Source organism: Chinchilla lanigera, unplaced genomic scaffold (assembly GCF_000276665.1).
Source record: "Chinchilla lanigera isolate Chin_1 unplaced genomic scaffold, ChiLan1.0 scaffold00068, whole genome shotgun sequence".
NCBI lineage: Eukaryota > Metazoa > Chordata > Mammalia > Rodentia > Chinchillidae > Chinchilla > Chinchilla lanigera.
In genome coordinates, this window is record NW_004955469.1 from 12,532,947 (window position 1) to 12,550,850 (window position 17,904).

Below are 17,904 nucleotides of genomic sequence, written 5' to 3' on the forward strand. Positions count from 1 at the left end.
TTTCTGGCTGTGGAAAATCTGAGCATCTCTTCATCACTTGTGAAGTTCTTTACAACAGCGCCCTCTTCCTCATACACATATGTATGCACACGCTCGCATGCATCCAGTTGAGCCAGCCTCAGAGTGTCTGACCCAGTGTCAAGCACAGTGTCGGGCATAAGGTGAAACGCTCAACAAACATCTGTTGAGTAGAAGCAGCCCAAAGGCCATGCATAATATACGAACTGGTATGCTTACAAGTCTTTAAATTTGTCAGCCCCAGAAGGCAGTCCCTGAGCACAGTGCGTTGGCCAGAAAAGACAGGGAACGCCTGTACTGCACTCACATACAAACGCAACATCACTACAGTCACACCAGAGTCTTGACTTCCTGGACTTCAGTTTGAAGCATTGCACCAAGGCCTTTGCTGTTGGACCCTCCTCTTGTGCTGCAGAGTCCTAGCCATCCCTCGAGCCTTGCTCAGACGCCACCTCTTTCTGCAGCCTCAGCCTGACTCTGAGGGACAGGGAGCCACTGTCATTTTTTGACCAAAATATTGCACAGTTGGCCTTCTGTATCTACAGGCCCTGCGTCCATGATTCAACCAGCTGCTGATGGAAAATACTGGAAAAATTATATCTGTATTGAGCATGTGCACAATTTTCCTTGTCATTATTTCCTAAACAATACAGCATAACAGCCATTTGCATAGCATTTACATTGTATTAGGTATTATATGTAATGCAGAGATGATTTCAAGCGTATGTATAAGTTATATGCAAATACTAAGAAATTTTGTATAAGGCTCTTGAGTATCTGTGGATTTTAATATCATTGGGTAGATCCTAGAAACTCTCCTTCAGATACGAAGGACAATTGCATTTCAGCTGGACTCTTACATTAGCACAGCAACAATACCATCTGTGCATAGCTTTACCTGGTCCCAGCCTAGCCCATACCTTGCTATGTGCTTCAAGGTCCCTATGGTGGCCCTAACACTGACCCTTACACGCAGTGATTGTTCAAGGAGGATGCCTAGCCAGCTGGCAAGGGCTCTCATGCTCCAGGGACAATGCTTGCATTCAAGAGGGCTACTAAGAGCTGCAGGGCCAGCTGGAGGGGCGCATCTGGGAGGGCAAGTCACTGGGGGACCAGAGCTAGCACTGAAACTCTGGGCAGAGAGGCAGGCCCGTACTTACTTGGCATAGGCTTTCTCCAGCAGGCAGGGCCAGAACTCCTGGTTGCCTTTGCGAGGGTGCACAAAGAGGCATTCCTTGCCCATGACAGGCAGACGGTCATCAACCACCACTTCTACCCAGTGGCCACACTGCCAGAACTGGAAGAGAGACAAGCAGGTCTCAGTAGAGTTGGGGCAGGAGAGAGCGTCTGCAGGCCTCCAACCTCAGCCAAAAGATCCCCCCAGTTGCAAAGTGACCTCTGACACAACAACAAACTAGATCTAGAACAAAATCCCAGCTTAATTTACCAGCCAGGGCACAAGCCTATCATCTCTACTGGCAGAGAGAGAAAATGAGTGAACCAAGGGAAATACAGGTATGGAGGAAGGAAACTTGGCTTTGACTTTGCTACCAGCTCACTTCAGCCAAGTCCTTTTTGGACCCTCCAGGTAGTTCTCCTGTACAAAGGGAAGCAGGGGGAAGAGCTACTGAAGAGCTGCTGCAAAGAGCAGTGGGTTATAAGGGGGCAGAGAACTTAGCAGAGCTGAGGGCTTGAGGGAGGTGGCAGGATTTAGCCAGGAGGGGAGGATGTCGGGAAGGCAGTCCCAGATGGTGGGGACCACATGGGCCAGGGCCTGGAGGCCGAGTGATGTGCACGGCTCAGGGGGACCGGGCGGTGACAGCCTCACTCTGGTACTCCTATCCTCACGTCACGCTGGCCCTCTCATTACAGCAGAGCGATGAAGCTGGCTGGCATGGCCACCGCTAAGAGTGCAAATGAGCCAGATGTTCCTCTCCAAAACAGACTGCTTTCATCTTTAGCATTCAGCTCTAAATGGTTCACCCGGGGACACTGCCAAATGAGGAACATTCATTATAAAGGCCAGCCTTTGAGTTTCTTTGCTGGCATCCCCGGTGCTGGAGCAGCGGCAGGGCTGCTGGCTTTAGGCCTGGGCCTTGATGAAGGTAAATTTCCACTAGGTGACACGCTAAAGCTGGGTGTGCATGACCTTTTGGGCACATGTCCTTTTCCACTGGATTTCCCAGACATTGGGCTGTCGTGGCCAGCTGAGGATGTTTTCAGAGCACAGACTGAGACAGAGACATCAGCAAAGATGAAGAGGAGAAGAAGGTGCCTTCACAGCTGTTAACAAGCAGTGCATTGCAGCTGTGGACTTGGGGTCTTGTTGCAGTGAGTAGTAAGATGTGGAGTGGTGAGGCTGTGGCAGTAGGGAAACCAGAAGTGTTCGGGCAAAGCATTCAAGATGCCCCAAGTGCTGGGTGCTTTGCAGAGCGCTACCCAAGCCCACAGTGATAAGAAATGATCTATAGATGTCAGCACTGTGGCTGTTTTGTGGAACTGTGTGACTTTCTTTGTTACCCAGAAGGGCAGAGCGTGTCCTGTCTGGGCTGCCAGTTGTCATAACCACTTAAGTTGCTTTTACCAGTGCTGGCAGCCCTGGAGGGATCCTAGGCACAGCTCACTGGATTCTCTAGTTCAGTCCTCAGTGTGGTCCTTAGATCAGCAGCAGTGGTGCAGCACCAGGTGCCTGTTGAAAAACCTAGCGTCCAGGTAGCTGGACTTCAGGAGGTAAGCACAGGGTAAAGGAGGAGGCCCAGCAATGAAGAAGAAAACTTAGCTAAACAGAAGGAGGCTGGTCTTCAGATGGAAAGGCTCACTGCCTTCCAGGCAAGGTTCTTGCTTAAAAGGCACACATCTGTTTATACTCTGGAGAAAAGTGAAGAACTCTAGAGACAGAAAAGCTCATAGAGACTACAGTTTGAAAGTATATGCTGCATACAAAATCAAAAGAATAGATTAACAATGGAGCCTTGTTCTGCAACTTTGGAAGCTACAAGACAATAGGACAAAGGGAGTTTTGAGGAAAGGAATATGATCCAAGAAGTCTACCTGTAGCCAAAATGTCATTTGTGAGAGTAAATGAAAAACTCTCATGTGATCTGAGAAAAGTATGCAAAGAACTACTTCTATCTAGTGAAGGATAAATTAGAACAAGGAAGTCAAGAGAGATGAAGGAGAGAGGCAATAGTAAGAAATAATTTTAAGCATTCTTTTTATAAGACAGATATCTGTGACAGTGAAACTGAAATAGCTAAGAGATAAGTAAAAACATAAGAGGGAGATGTAAATAACACGAAGTTGGACTAGCAACATGAATATCAGATAAAGAGAAATGCAAGGCCAGAGGTACTAAATATAACAAATGGGGATTTTATGCAAGTTATATTTTAACAAAAAGTCAGCAAGATCATAAACCTTTGGCCTCCAAAGAGCGTAACAGGAAAACATGCAGGAGCAGAATATCCAAAAGCCCAAGATGTTTCCAAATATGACTGTGAGAATGAACTTCAACTGTTGCTTTAGTATTTTATAAACCAAACAGACAAATTAAGCCAAAATAAAACAAACAACTGTAGAGAATACAACCTGCTAATTCAATTAATAAAAGTCATGGCCATTGGATAATATGTACTATTTTTGTGTATCCATGAACCATTAGTAAAAACTATCATGCACATGACCATAAAGAAAACTATGTTAATAACTTCCCCAAATGTAGACATTTTATAAATTATAGTCTCTGGCCATAATTTAGTAAACTAAAACTCAGCAACCAAAAGATTACCACCAAAAGAAAAATTAACTATTGAAAACTAGATAAACTTTAAAGAAACAGCCCCAAATGTATACGAAAGAACAAATCAAAATTAAAATTTAAAATTAATAAAAGTAAGATGCTTTGGGTCAAAACCCATCGAGAAAGAGTACAGAAGAAAATTTATACTCTTAAAAAGCTTTTGTCTTTGGAGATGAATAACAATCTTAACTGCAGTTTCACAAAAGAAAAATGAAAATGAGCCAAGAGAAACTAAAAGACTTAATAAAAATAAAATTTAAGTTAATTATATAGAAAACAATACTTTAAAGCAAAAAGAATAAATGAATAATAAAAACCAGATTGATTTGTTAAAAAATACAACAGATTAGTTGAATTGAGAAAAGCTAGATTAAGAAAAAAGTGGAACAATAAAAATATAGCAATGAGACTGAAAAGTAGATTTAACCACAGATTACTAGAAATTAAAGGAATTTTCGCAGAATCATTGGAGCAACTCTATGTGTTGGTACAAAAAAAGTTGATTTTTTTCCAATATTGTATAAATTTCAAGGGTTCAGTAGAAATAAGTGGCCCAAGCAAATTAATATCTACTGAATACACTGAGGAGCTAAAGACACTGCATTTAAAAAGGAGGTAGGGCTACATAATATAACTATTGTCTGTGTTATTTATTTCTATCTTGTCTATTTTACTTTCAAAGGGCAGACAATCAAGATTAGTAAATTTTATTCAAATTATTTCAAATTAAAAAGTAGGTTGTAATCAGTTTGCTTTAAAAAGCTAACTCAAATGTGATAAAAATAACAAACTAGAAAGTAATTTTACACATAATATACGTACAAAAATTCTAATAAGATTTTTAGCAAATTGAATCTGACAGCATATTAAGAAAATGATGAAAATCATAAGAAGGCAAGATTTTGACTCTTGTCACTGCTTTAAAATTGTGAAGTTCTAACTAGTCTAAGAAGGCAAAAGAGCAAAATAAGTTCTATAAATATTAAAAGGAGAGGTAAAATTACTGCTACTTGCAGATGATATTGTTAGGTTACTAAAGCAATCCAGATTCTACTAAAGAAAAAAATGAGAACTAATAAAAAAATTTAGTAAGGTGGCCAAACACAGTGTAATATATAATACACCATAGCTTTTTTCGTTTCCAGCAACATATAGCTGGAAATGAGAAAAAAAAAATCCAAACACTTCTCTCACATTGCTATAAAACTGAAACATATTTGAGAATAAATTTGCCAAGAAAGGTATAGCACCAATATGAAAACATAAATGTAACATTTTATTGAAGGCCATAAAATTAGCTCTGAATAAATACAAAGATATACCATGTTTCTGGAAAGGAATAATTAAAACAATAAAAATATAATTTTTCCAAATTAATGCATAAATTTAATGCAGCTCCATTCTACATCACAGAGGCTTTTCTTTTTAATTAGACAAAATGATTTTAAAATTCCCATGGAGGAAGAATTCTCAAGATGATTTTGAGAAACAAGTAATTAATAATGAAGGAAAACTCATTTGCCCAGATGTTGTGACTTCTTATAACACTAGTGTGATCAAAATAACATGACCTGGCACAGGAACAAATATAGATATGAACTCAATGATACTTGCAGGGTTCGGGGTCAATGACTTTCTGTTTGGTTAATTGCTCCTATCACCTCTTATGTCAATGAAAACATTTTAACTCTCAGCTTCCCTATGGGTGGTCAGGTCATAAGCCCAAATCCCATTTTGGTTATAGGCAGGGTAATTAACACATGAGGACATTCTCATGGCAGGCTCCCAGGCCATGAGAATATTAAGGACTCTCCTTTGGACTTACAGAGGACCCCTTCATATAAGGATCGCCATCACAGACCACATACCCGAAAGTGGAAAATCCCTGCATACTGGTGTGAAAAACTCTGGTCCATCAGGATCTTCTGCAGACACCGAGGGTTCTGGGTCAAGGAGCCCAGTGCTGCGAGGAACCAGCAGTTCCCTAGGAGGAAATAAAGCCATGAGACACCAACTGGACATCCCTGAAAGTCCCACCCCATGATCTCACACATCCTGGCCACCAATATCAGTATGCTTCCTTCTGAATATGGGTTGAATATTTTTTATCTGCAATACTTGGGATCAGAAGAGTTTCCAATTTTGACTTTTTTTTTGAGTTTGGAATATTTGTATATACATACTAAGTTACCTTGGGGATGGGACCCTGAAATTCACTTGTCTCATATATGCCTTATTTGCATAACATGAAGGTAATTTTAAACAATCTTTTTAGTGCACCTGTATTTTGACAATGACTTGCCATATGAGGTCAGGTGTGGAATTTTCTACTTGTGGCATCATGTTAGTGCTCAAAATGTTTCAGATTTTGGAGCACGTTGCATTTTTTATTTTTTTGATTAAGGGCACTCAACTTGTAATGAAACTTTGCTTTCTAAGAGAGGAGAATTGGGTAATAGATTCTCTGTAGCCAGTTCCAAGAACGACAGAGTAAAGGTGGTGGTAGTGGTGATGGTGGGTGATAGTGTACTGAGGGAAGACCAGGGAGCCCTAGCCTGGCTTTGGCAAAGCTGGGGGCTCAACTTCCTCTCTGGTTCTCTTTTTGCCAGAGGTGCCCAGAGCTAAAGCCACAACAAATTTTGCACAAGTGGCAGTGGTACTTGGTATAATTATGAAAATAATTTTCTTTGTTTATCCAAACCCATGAGGCCAGCAGCCTCTCTAGACCATGCAGGGGTTTTCTCCTCTGTAAGATGTGTGGCTTTGAGTTTCTCCTTGGATATCACCGTGAGTCCCTTTGAGTATGCTTATCTCCTCGCCTGAGTCTGCCTTCTTCCCCTTCTTCTCAACATTAACTCTTTGAAGGCTATTTCATGTCAGGCACTGTGCTCAGTATAGAAGTCACAAAGAGTCATCTTTCCAGTCAGGTGAAACTCTAATAGATGGATTCTGGCTAGCGGCCAGGTGGTTTCTGTCAAGTCGATCCAAGCCAGTGTGATTTCAAAGGTGAAGTCCAAGCCCAAGGGCTGAGAGGGAAGATGTTGCGTTCTCACCTGCTCTTCCTTGTTGGATGTCAAATCTACTTGCACCTTGCAGGATAAAGTGAGGTGGACCCCTTGATAAATCCTGAGGAAAGAAGGAGAAAACCTGTATCTTTCATTCCTTTGGGTCCCAGTATGGTACCTACAACATCATTCACTTGTTGTTTGAAAGGCAGACATTAAGTCTTAAATAGATGCTTAAAGTTTTAATTAGAAAATTTCCCTTTATTCTTCAGGCTTTACTGCTCGTTGAAATGCCAGTGTCAAAGAGGTGTACATGTAACTGACAAGACAGGCAATAAATGCATAAGCGAACTACCTGAGGAGACAACATAAATAAGGACATAGGGTCTTTTTATCAAATAACCCTTCTGGTCCCAACAAACAAAAATGAATAAGACACATTTATTAGATGAGACTTTTCTAAACATAATAAAGTGTTATAGTTTTTCATAATGAAGGTTTTCTTATGAAATCATATCCCTCAGAAAATCATTGGGCATTCTGAACTCTAGATTCTAGTCCAGCCGTGTGCCACATAGAACACAAGCTGCCTGTTACTCAGATCTGCGTCCACCCACTAGCTCACTCCAGACTGAGTCTGCGTGACCCCAGCCTTCCCTGGTCTCCCATTCATATGCACCTGCCCACTACAGAAGGGAGTACCAAAGGATTCTAAATATAGGGAGCATGTAGGGAACTCTCAGCAGGAAAGAGGCATGTGAGAGTCCCCGGGGGGCCCGCCAGGCACTTTGGGGGTACATTGGGCTGAAGGTCCAGCTCCTACCCAAGCACCCACAAGCCCTCTGGTTTTGTCCCCTGCTAGGGCCCCGCAGGCTTATCCTCAGTGACCTCTCTGTGCAGCTCTTCCGGATTTCCACTGTGTACGTTCACATAATTTAGTAAATGTTCCTCTATCTTTTCTCTTTCACATTAACAAATAAGTCCTCAGAGAGTAGAGCTGCACAGTGGGAACAGATTCATTTGCTCAACAGCCATGAAAGCAGAGAGTTCTGTGCCTGTCGCTCCTGCCAGACCTTCACAGTCAAGGTATATCCATCTGCAAACACATCGTCCCAGTCTAAGAGGGTCGTCCTCTCACTCCCGCTCCTCTGGCTGTCTCCACCACTCAGTGACCCCATAGATACTGTACCAGGAGAGGCACACATTGGCTCTCTCAGGAGAGGGAGAAGGGACTCTGCCAAAGCCAGGCCAGGCTGAACCTGGGAATCTCCCCTAGCTGGAGCAAGCAGGAGGAATGTGCCACGGAGCTTTGGCAGTATGCTTCGTTTTAAAATAACTTGGGTGCACTTTAATAACAGCTAAGTGTCCCCTTTCTTCTACTGGAAAGAAGGAACCACATGTCTCAAAGGAGGCCTGCTGTTAGGAGAGGGGATATGTATGATTCTTTACTCTCAGGAATGAGAGCAGACGGTGGAGGCCCCGTGGTTTTTGGAGCAAGGACAAAGGCAATAATCCTGCTGACCCACCACGCAGCTCTTCTGCCGCTGTTCTGCTGGTTTCCCTCCTGTGACCCACCCAGGACAATGCCTTGGAGAGTGCTGTGGAGCCCTGTCTTGACCTTTCTCAGTGACTGGAGACACGGAGCACTTTCTTGCTCTTTGCTGAGACTCAATTTCCCTGTGTGTAAAATGGGAACAAAAGGTAAGGAGAGTTGGGAGGCTGCCATTTAGGCAACCACTGCCCAGCATTAGCTGCTACATTCCAGATTATTCGCTGCAGGCTCCCAACAGCCCTGCAGAACAAGACAAGCCCTTTCATTCTGCAAAGGAGAAAGGATGTGAAATACTTAGCACAGCATCTGACCGGATACATGTTCAATAAATATTGATTCCCTCCTCCTGCAATCTGCAAAATTAAAAAGGCTATGGATAAACCCATAGTCTTAGATGCATTCATTATTAAACAAGACAGAATAAAAACACGAATTAAGCTGTCAATTCATGGATATTAAAAAGAAAAAAGACAAAAGCCTCACAAAAATAAGAGGAAGAAAATGATAAAGGGAACAATTTGTGCATTATAAAACAACTGAGAGAAAACAGAAAGATTAATAAAGAAAATAAATTGTTCTACTTGGGATGGGGAATTTACTAAGACTCACCCTTTGACAAAGAAACCCCAATAAAATGGTAAAATGGTAGAGGAACACCAATAAAATTAGAAATAGAAATGGGCTTTAGAGGTATAAAAATAAGAAGTAAGATTCTCTCTTGTTCAATCTTAAAATGTTAATAATTTTCTGACAGAAATCAGTGTAACCAAAAATGGCTCAAGTAGAGTTAGTAAATAACCTGAAAGATTCATCACCTTTGCCTAGTATTTTTATGTTATCACAGAATATTACCCTAATAACCTGTCAAGATTTCTAGGTACAATGTGTGCAGTTTTCCTGCTGAGCTCTCACAAACTTTCCATGAATGGGCAATTTCTATGTCGTTTACAGTTTTAGTGTTAAGAAAAAAGAATCCTGCTACCATTTAAGAAGCCAGCATAGCCTTGGTGGTCAGCCACACACACACAAACACACACACACACACACACACACACACACCAGACTCATTTTGATTAATATCAAGTAGGATTTGCTGTAGGACTGCAGACTGCAGAGATGGTTTCATATCAGGATATCTAATAATATGAATAATATGAAATAACACTTACATGGGCCAAAGGGGGAAAAATTGACATCCTTTCAATAAATACTATGAAGGCATTTGATAAATACATATCAACTTTCTATGATTTGCCAAATTAATAGAAGTTATCACTAAAGAACAAAAAATTTGCTAATTAAGAACAGAATTATTATTTTAATGTGATGAAAGTTAAATGGCAACTATTTCAAACCTGAAATCAGTTGTCAATATCACGTTTACAGAGAAACTCTGGCATCTTTTGTAGCAAAGGTGGGGCAGAGCACTTATGCCTTCCCCACCATGAGCTTCAGAGCTGTGATAAACCACCCAAAAAGAGGGAAGAAGAAAGGAATGGCTGGAAATGATGCCCAGAAGCACTTTAATCAGCCAGGCTGATTTCCTGAGACAAGGCCCATAGAGAACTGTAGGTAACTGTGGCGGAGACATGGAAATGCTCTGGCCCTGGGAAGGTCCCCTGGGCACATCAGGGCAATGGGAAAGTCAGTGTGATAAGATGCAGTCAGGCTGAACTCCACTGGATGGTGACTCAGAGTCACCTGGCAGCTTCACAGACATCAAGGCTGCAGAGCCCAGCCTTCCACAACTTTGAATTAGGAGGTCAGTTAGTCAGAGGTAGAGTTCAGGATTACCATGGCTCCTCGGGTGATTCTGAGGTCCAGCTACAGCAAGCGAGGAGATTCAGAGACCTTGAATGATGTGTTCCAGCCTATAAAGGAATTAGGATGTCTGCTCCCATACAGCTCTCTCTGCCCCTCTGGCCATGCCACCAATGAATCTTCTCAGCTATAACGTTTTCTGATTCTGTGAGATGGACTGGGCCTTTGAGGGCTCCTAAACACCCATGTGTACAGAAGGAAGTGGTGATGAATAATGGTTTGTCACTCTAACTGACCCAGTGAGTTACTTGGTAAATATTATTTCTGGGTGTGTCTGTGAGGGCGTTTGGGGATGAGATTAACATTTGGATTGGGGGACTTAGTAAAGCAGATCCTTTCTCTGTGCAGGTAGGCATCACTCAATCCACTGAGGGCCTGAATAACCAAAAGTTGGAGGAAGGGGGAATTTGCCCCTTCGCTGCCTGACTGATTAAGCTGAGACATCAGACTTTTCCTGTCCTCAGACTGGGAACTATAGTGCCCCACCCCTCTGCTGTAGGCCCCTGCCTCACACCATAGATTTTCCTGAGTCTTCAGCTTCAGACAGTATGGTGGGACTTGGCCTCCACGACTGTGTGAGCTGATTCTTATAATGCATCCTTCCCAATAAGTGTATCAACATAGAATCTAAGCACATATATAAAATCAAATGCATACTTACACAATATATAAAACCTACTTGTAAAATATACATGGCTCATACTTGTATAATACACAGTAAGTCCCCCACTTCATAAGTTCAAGTTTTGAACGTTGACAGGTGTAAATGGACCTCACATCTGGAATATCGGTGGATGCAAACAAATCACAGAAGTAGCTCATGTGTCTGCCAGGCATTGTCACAGTTTTGCTGCTGTGTGCTTGTTGTACAGTGCAATAGCATACAGTATTTTTGCGTGGTTTTTTGATGCTTTATATTGTGTATTTATGTCAAAGGTGTGTAAGACTCACTTTGTTGGACTTATGAACAAATCTGTCTTATAAATGTTCTCCCAGAGTAGAACTTGTTCATAAGTTAGGGACTTGATGTATATAAATAAGCATATCAATATATGGTAGGATATGTACAATAGGAAAAAGTGTCAGTATACACACTGATAAATTATTGATAACAAATATATACATATATATGATATGACATGTATTACTGTTTTTGTGTCTCTGGAGAAACTTGAATAATACAGAGGCCAGCAGCATTAGTCAAACTAGGCAAACTTAGTAACATAGTTCTGGATTGTGGGGCCCTCTGTTCAGGCAAAATTTTACATTAGGTATGTCAGAAGCTCGTGGAATACAAGAGTCCCTGGGATCTCAGCAAATCGCGTCTCTGAAGTGCTACCATAGTAGCTGTTGCCCTTGAATACTCTCTGCAGGTGTTATTCCTGAGGTGACAGCATTTGCATCTCCTATCTCTTTGAAGGCTGCTCATGAGTGTCTCACACTGTCCTGGTCTTGGGGAACACTAAACTTACTTAGCTCCCTGCCATCACAGTGGCCAGTGTTCAGGCTGGGACAGGTGGCGATATCACTCCTTTTCTATTTTACCTAAGGAACTTTGAGACATTGGCATCACTGCTCTTTGGCTCAGTGGCAGTTGGCTGCTGGCATAGACACTTCTGTTACCTTCTGTTATCTATTCCTGTTGGGATATCTTCCCAATCTGCCCTACAGTCATATCTCCACCTTCTCACTTTTCCCTTTTCTGAAGAACCCACTTTGGTGCAAGGCAAATCATTTCTAGTGATAGATTGCACCAGAAGTTGCTCTTGCTACATGGGTAATGAGCTCTGTTGGTGCTGGATAGTCAGTGCTTCTCTCTGGGAGACCACAGGATGAACCCCTAATGGGGCTGCATGTGGAGTTCCGAGCACTTACCAGGTGGCCTGAAGATCTACCACCACCTACAATTCTGTGCTGTCCACAGGCCACTTGTGACTATTTAAATTAAATAAAAGTAAAACCTCAGTCCCTTGGTTACAATGGCCACATCTCAAGAGCTTAGTAGCTCCTCGTGACTAGTGGCTACGGGAATGAGTGGTGAAGGAAGAACATCTCTATCATCACAGATTTATTATGAGGGATTAACTCACACAATTACATAGGATGAGAAATTCCACAATACACAGTCTGCGATCTGGAGACCCAGGAAAGTTAGTGGTGTGAGTAAGAGGCCTGAGAACCAAGGAAGCCAGTGGTGAACTCCCAATCTGAGGGCAGAGAAGACTTCTGTTTCAGCTCAATCATTCAGGTGGAGAAGGTGAAGTTTCTCCCCTCCTCCACTTTTTTGTGCTCATCTATTCAGTGAGGATAATATCACAGGATCTGAGGGTAACTACGTGGAAACTTGAACATAATGTGCTTAGCATAACACCTAACACATGTACACACTTGAGAAATGGGATTTGTTATTTACAACACAAAAATTCTCCTAAAAAGGGGATCACTCTGAGTGCCAGATTTGGGTAGGAAGTATTACACAGACAGCTCTTGTGTAAGTGTAATAACCCTTAGCACTATCTCTTGCTGAGACCAGGGGTTACAGGAAGCCCTGAGACTGATGAGTCCTTGAGTCCCCTCACTACAAGACTATTGCAGTCCTTGACCATGGGGATGGTGGGGAAGGGGTAAACAGGCACGGAAGAAAGCAGAATGTTAATTAGCTTCTGTTTCAAAAGTGGATTAGATTCATTATTAGAAACAGGGCAGGAACAAGAAGAATGAAAAGGCAGGTAAAGGAAGAGAAAGAAAGAGAAAAAAGAGAAGGGAGGAGGAAGGGGAGGGGAGAGAGAGAGAGATTCAACAATGTTTCTGCATCAGGCAGAGAAAGCTGGTTCTCGTGGCTCTCTTTGGCTATGTTTGAATCTACCAAACTGAGCTGGGCATGGTGGCTCATGCCTGTAATCCCAGCACTCAGGGGGCTGAGGCAGGAGGATTGTTGCAAGTTCAAGACCAGCCTGGGCTACAAAGTGATCCCAAGGCCAGCCTAAACTGCATAGGGAGACCCTGTCTCAAAAAGACCAAAAAAAAACCAAAAGAATCTACCAAATTGAGATGCTACTCAAGGTATGCAATCCTTGGTAGTTTTCTCTGGAGGACTAGAACAGATTAGAATGTAGAGGTGGCCTAGGAAGGTGTGGTGCCTCCTCTTCCATTATACAGTTGAAATTCAAGGTTCACCCATCAGACTTCTGGACAGGCACTGAGCAAGCTGTAGAGTGAGATGTAACCTTTTAAAAGTAGCAATAGGACTCAGAACATGAAAAGAAAGGCATTTTGCATACTTCCTGCCATCATTTAAGAGACAGTCATGAATGCATAAGTGCATTCATTCATTCATTCATTCACCCAAATCTTAACAAATTCCCTATTAGGTTGTCAAGTCCATGCCAGGAAAACTGCAGCACGTGGCATCTGGAGTCTTGTTCCATTAATGGCTGCCTTTGACCCATGTCCCCTTGGAAGCATTGTTAAAATTGGCTGAGGGCTGAAACTGATCTGTCTGGATGAAGAAAGCTGCAAAATGCCAGGGGACAGACTTGAGGCTGCTGCTGTAAGACAACCTTCCCTGGTTAATCACAGGAACCATAGCTACTGCTTACTAACTACCTACAAGATGCTAGACACTGTTCTAAGCATTGTACTTATTTACTTCTTAAAAGAATCGTGTGAAGCACAGGTGTTACTTTTATCCCCATTATTTTCACCAAAAATGGAAGGAAGGGCAGAATATAAATGCAGAGATCTACTTTTGAGAGAGATTGATTCCAGTTTACCCATGTGAGAAAGGAGATTCTGTTGAGGCATAAAATATTATTAGCAGTATGCAAAAGCCCAGAATACAATATACACTTCTGATGGAGCCTTACAGGGGAAAATAAGTGGTACCTCAGTTCATGAATTTAATTCTTTCCATGATCCTGGTCACAAACCGAATGGGATGAAAACCAAATCAAATCAATGGTTTGGCTCAATGTTGACGTTATGGGGAAATTTGATTCAGTTCTCATCTAATTCAGTTCGAGACCAGAATTACGGGAAGAACTAAGTTCATGAACCTAGATACAACTGTAGCGTGGTGGCAGGAATTTAGGTCTTAGAGCCACACTCCAAGGTTCAAATCTCAGCTCCACCACAGTCTAGCTGTGTGACTTTGGGGAGGTCACTCTACTTTCTGTGTCTCCTTTTCATCACAAAGTGGTACTACTGTTAGGACCTCATCACATTACCATGAGGATTCAGTGAATCAAAGCACCTACAGCCAGCCCTGCCACATGGCCAGTACTGTGTACGTTTGCTGTTCCTTTTGGGATTGGTCGAGGCTGATTGAATCACTTTTTCCAAAGTTCTTGGCAGCCACAGCTATAAGTTTTGCAGTCAAGGATACATAATATTGAAGAGGTAAGTAACTGACTTTTTCTCTGCCATGCTATATGGAAAACAGGTCAACCCAAAGTTTCTCTACTGTACGAATAAGCTAGGAACCTGTGCCAGACAATTGGAGATCGATCATTCATTCATTCATTCATTCATTCATTCATTCATTCATTCATCTGAATCCTAACAAATTTCCTATTAAGCTGTCAAGTCCATGCAGGGCAAAATGCAGCCTGTAGGGTCTAGAGTCTTAGTTTACATCCAGGGTCCTTCCCTTCTTAACCATGTCATTCTGGGCAAGTCATATTACCAGTGTGAAACTCTTTTTCTTCTAAAAAAAATGTAGAAAACAGAGGACACACAATCAGGGAAGACAGACAGCAAGCTCTGGATAGGACTTACATATGTAAGTATTGATAATTGTGTAAAGGGCCAAATAGAAACATGATGTTTTTAAAGAGGTGCTAGAATGAAAAATGACATGGGGAAATTCAGGTAACTTTTTGGATGAAGAGGGCAATGGGTAAAACCCACAGGACCACTAGCTACCTCTACTTTAGTTCTGACTGTGATACTGCATGAGTCACTTCACTTCTGTTTGCCTCAGTTTCTCCTTACTCCCACAAGACATCACAAGTTGAGATGTTGCTAGAATTAGATAATAAGACACTCTCACCCTTTCTAAATAGAAATGTTATAAATTCCTCAAGACTATAAATATGGTCTCACATCCTTGCTCAGCACCTTGTGAGAAGCAAAAGCCCCCACCATTTTCTAAAAGAATCTCAGCTTTTGAAAATAACAAAGGAAAAAAACGACCCTTCAGAATTTTTAAAATAGATTTCTCTGCCTCCTCAGCACTTCCTAGGAGATGAAATCCAGAAGAAGCATTTGTTGTTGGTGTTTCACTACCAATGGCTGATGAGAGGGACAAAGAAGGGGGAAGTGCCCACATCCTTCTTTAAGTACCATCTCAGGCCCTACCTGATCCTCACTAATGCATTCCTTCCCCCAAATATAAATCTGACTCAACTAAGGCAAGCCATGTCACCTCCAGAGCTTGATGTCATGATTTCTTCTTCCCAAGGGCAGAAGGGAATTCACTGTCCAAGAACCAGAGACTGTTGGGATATCATAGTCTTTTAATAGGCATTATCAGAAAATCCCTTTGTTAAATACCTTGACCTGATTTAATGAAAGTGCTCAGTAGATAGCTTGGCATTTAATAGTGCTCAGCAACAGTGTTGACAAAACCACCATTTGCTTGCTAGATTTGGTACTGTTTCTCTTGTTCTGTGTTCTGCTAGCAGATTTTGGAGATCTGAATAGGAGGTTTGGGCACCAGGATCTTCCGTGTGGTTCTTATCAGTTCCTTTGAATCAGTGGTAGTCCTGATGAGGTTATGAGAATTTTGAGGTTGCTAAGAAATTTCCCATGGGGCTTCATGCTCCAAAATTGGGATAATTCTAGAAAAACTACTTTGTTTTGGTACATACCTAGATGTCTCCTCAAAGCCTCATGTACTTACAGGTAGGGCTTTTCAGAGCTTGCTGGATCTAGGGTCAGTGATACTGGGATTAAGGGAGTATAGTACTAAATTAGTCCACTGATTAGAATTAGAATAGTTCTGGGTATGGCTGAATAGATTTGCTGAAGATAAGAAGCCCCATGCTGGTACCACCTAAAAAAGTATCTAGCCTAGATGAGACAAAAGGGAAAGGCAGACTTACGGCTTGCTTTGTCCTGCCTGCCATGCTGTGGACTGCTTCTCCTCTGTAATACTCCTCTGCCATACTCTCCTGCCTTGGACCAACTACAGACTGAAACCTGTATAGACTGTGAACTGAAATAAACTTCTCCTCCTTTAACTTCTGGGTGTCCAGTATTTTGTTCCAGTAATGAGAAAAGTAAATAAGACAGAGAAGTGGGGTCATTGTTGTGATCCTTGATAGCCTTGTGGTTCAGAAGACTTTGGAACTGGATTGTGGGAGGAATTTGGAAAGGTTCAGAGTTGCTGAGTGAAGAAGCAGTCCTGGAGTGCTGTAAATCAAACTTGATGGGAGATTCTGTTCAGCACTCGGAAGACCAGAATGCTGATAGAAATGCTGCTGGTAAAGAGTAGGTTTAGGAGTTTTTCGTTAGCAATAAGGACTGCTAGCATTGACTGTTAGACTCCAGACCATGTGTGTTATCATTTGGCACAAAATTTGTTTGCATTTTGCTCATGTCCAAAGACTTTGTCTGAGACCAAGTGTGGTGGACCAACCTGGCTGAGGAAATTTTAAGACAGTCTAATTTTGAGGCAGAAGCATGTCTACTACTGGGAGCTTTTAGCCAGATCTATGTTGAGAATCAAGAGAAAAGTGCCCAGCAGAATGATTTAAAATATTTTTAGTTTGGCCAGAAAGGAAACTCTAGTAAAGTTCTGTACTGCAAAGATGGAGCAGAGGAAAACTTGGTTGCTGAGAAGGAAGAAGACAATAAAAAAGATGTTTTAAGGGCATCATAAGAACCAGCAGGACTCCTCCCTTTGTAGCCTCAAAATTGCAATGCTGAAAGACTTCGTTTTAAGAAAAGAGCCCCAGAGCACCATGTTCCAGAATGGTGGCAGCCTAGGAAATTTGTTCCCAGGGATTGGGTTCATAGTACTCAGAAATTCAGGTACTCGACCCCTATAGCCAAGACAGAAGGAAAACCTTGGCACCATCCACACACTGCTGATTTTAGCTGCATGCATAATGCAAGAGTTATGGGGCCAGGAAGGTTTCCACTCATAGTTCAGAAGAAGGCCTGGGAGGCCAGGCAGTGTGTCCCTGAGATGGCAGTGTGTGAATCTGTGAGAGTGAAGCCAAAGGTCCTATGAAGACTCAGAATGGTTGAAAAAGCCAGGAATGTGAATTGTCCGAGGAAAGCTGCAAGGAATGAACAAATGCAGCCCAAGAGAGAAGCCATAAGAGCTGCAACCACTAATGGTGCCATAGGGGTGGAACCACCCAAGCCTTTTGGAGTTCACATCTTACTACAGATTTCCCTGGGTACTGGGCATGGAACTATAGGACATAATATTTGCCATGCTGGATTTTGGACTTACTTTTGCCCCATTCATTTCTATTCCCCTATTTGTACATTTTGGATTGGGATTGTTTATCTTGTGGCATTGTTTATTGGAAGTGTTTAACTTTCTTTTCATTTGTGCAGTGGCTCAAAGCTCAGAGTTGCCCTTAAAGACTTTTGAAGACTTTGGAGAAAATTTTGGACTTGTACTTTTCAACAATGTTGAAACTGTTAGGATTTTGGCAAGTCTTACAGGTGGACTAAATGACTATTACATAAAG

General features: G+C 42.0%; 1 protein-coding gene across 1 annotated transcript in view; it reads right to left on the bottom strand.

Moving 5' to 3' along the window:
- Capn13 (calpain 13) overlaps window positions 1–17,904 on the bottom strand; it is a 71,564-nt gene that overhangs the window by 35,057 nt on the left and 18,603 nt on the right. The window contains exons 3-5 of the mRNA XM_013522570.1: window positions 6,871–6,943; window positions 5,686–5,801; window positions 1,179–1,315 (exon numbers count right to left, since the gene is read on the bottom strand). Coding sequence (XP_013378024.1) covers window positions 1,179–1,315; window positions 5,686–5,801; window positions 6,871–6,943 — 326 coding nt within the window. The remainder of the gene's footprint in view (window positions 1–1,178; window positions 1,316–5,685; window positions 5,802–6,870; window positions 6,944–17,904) is intronic.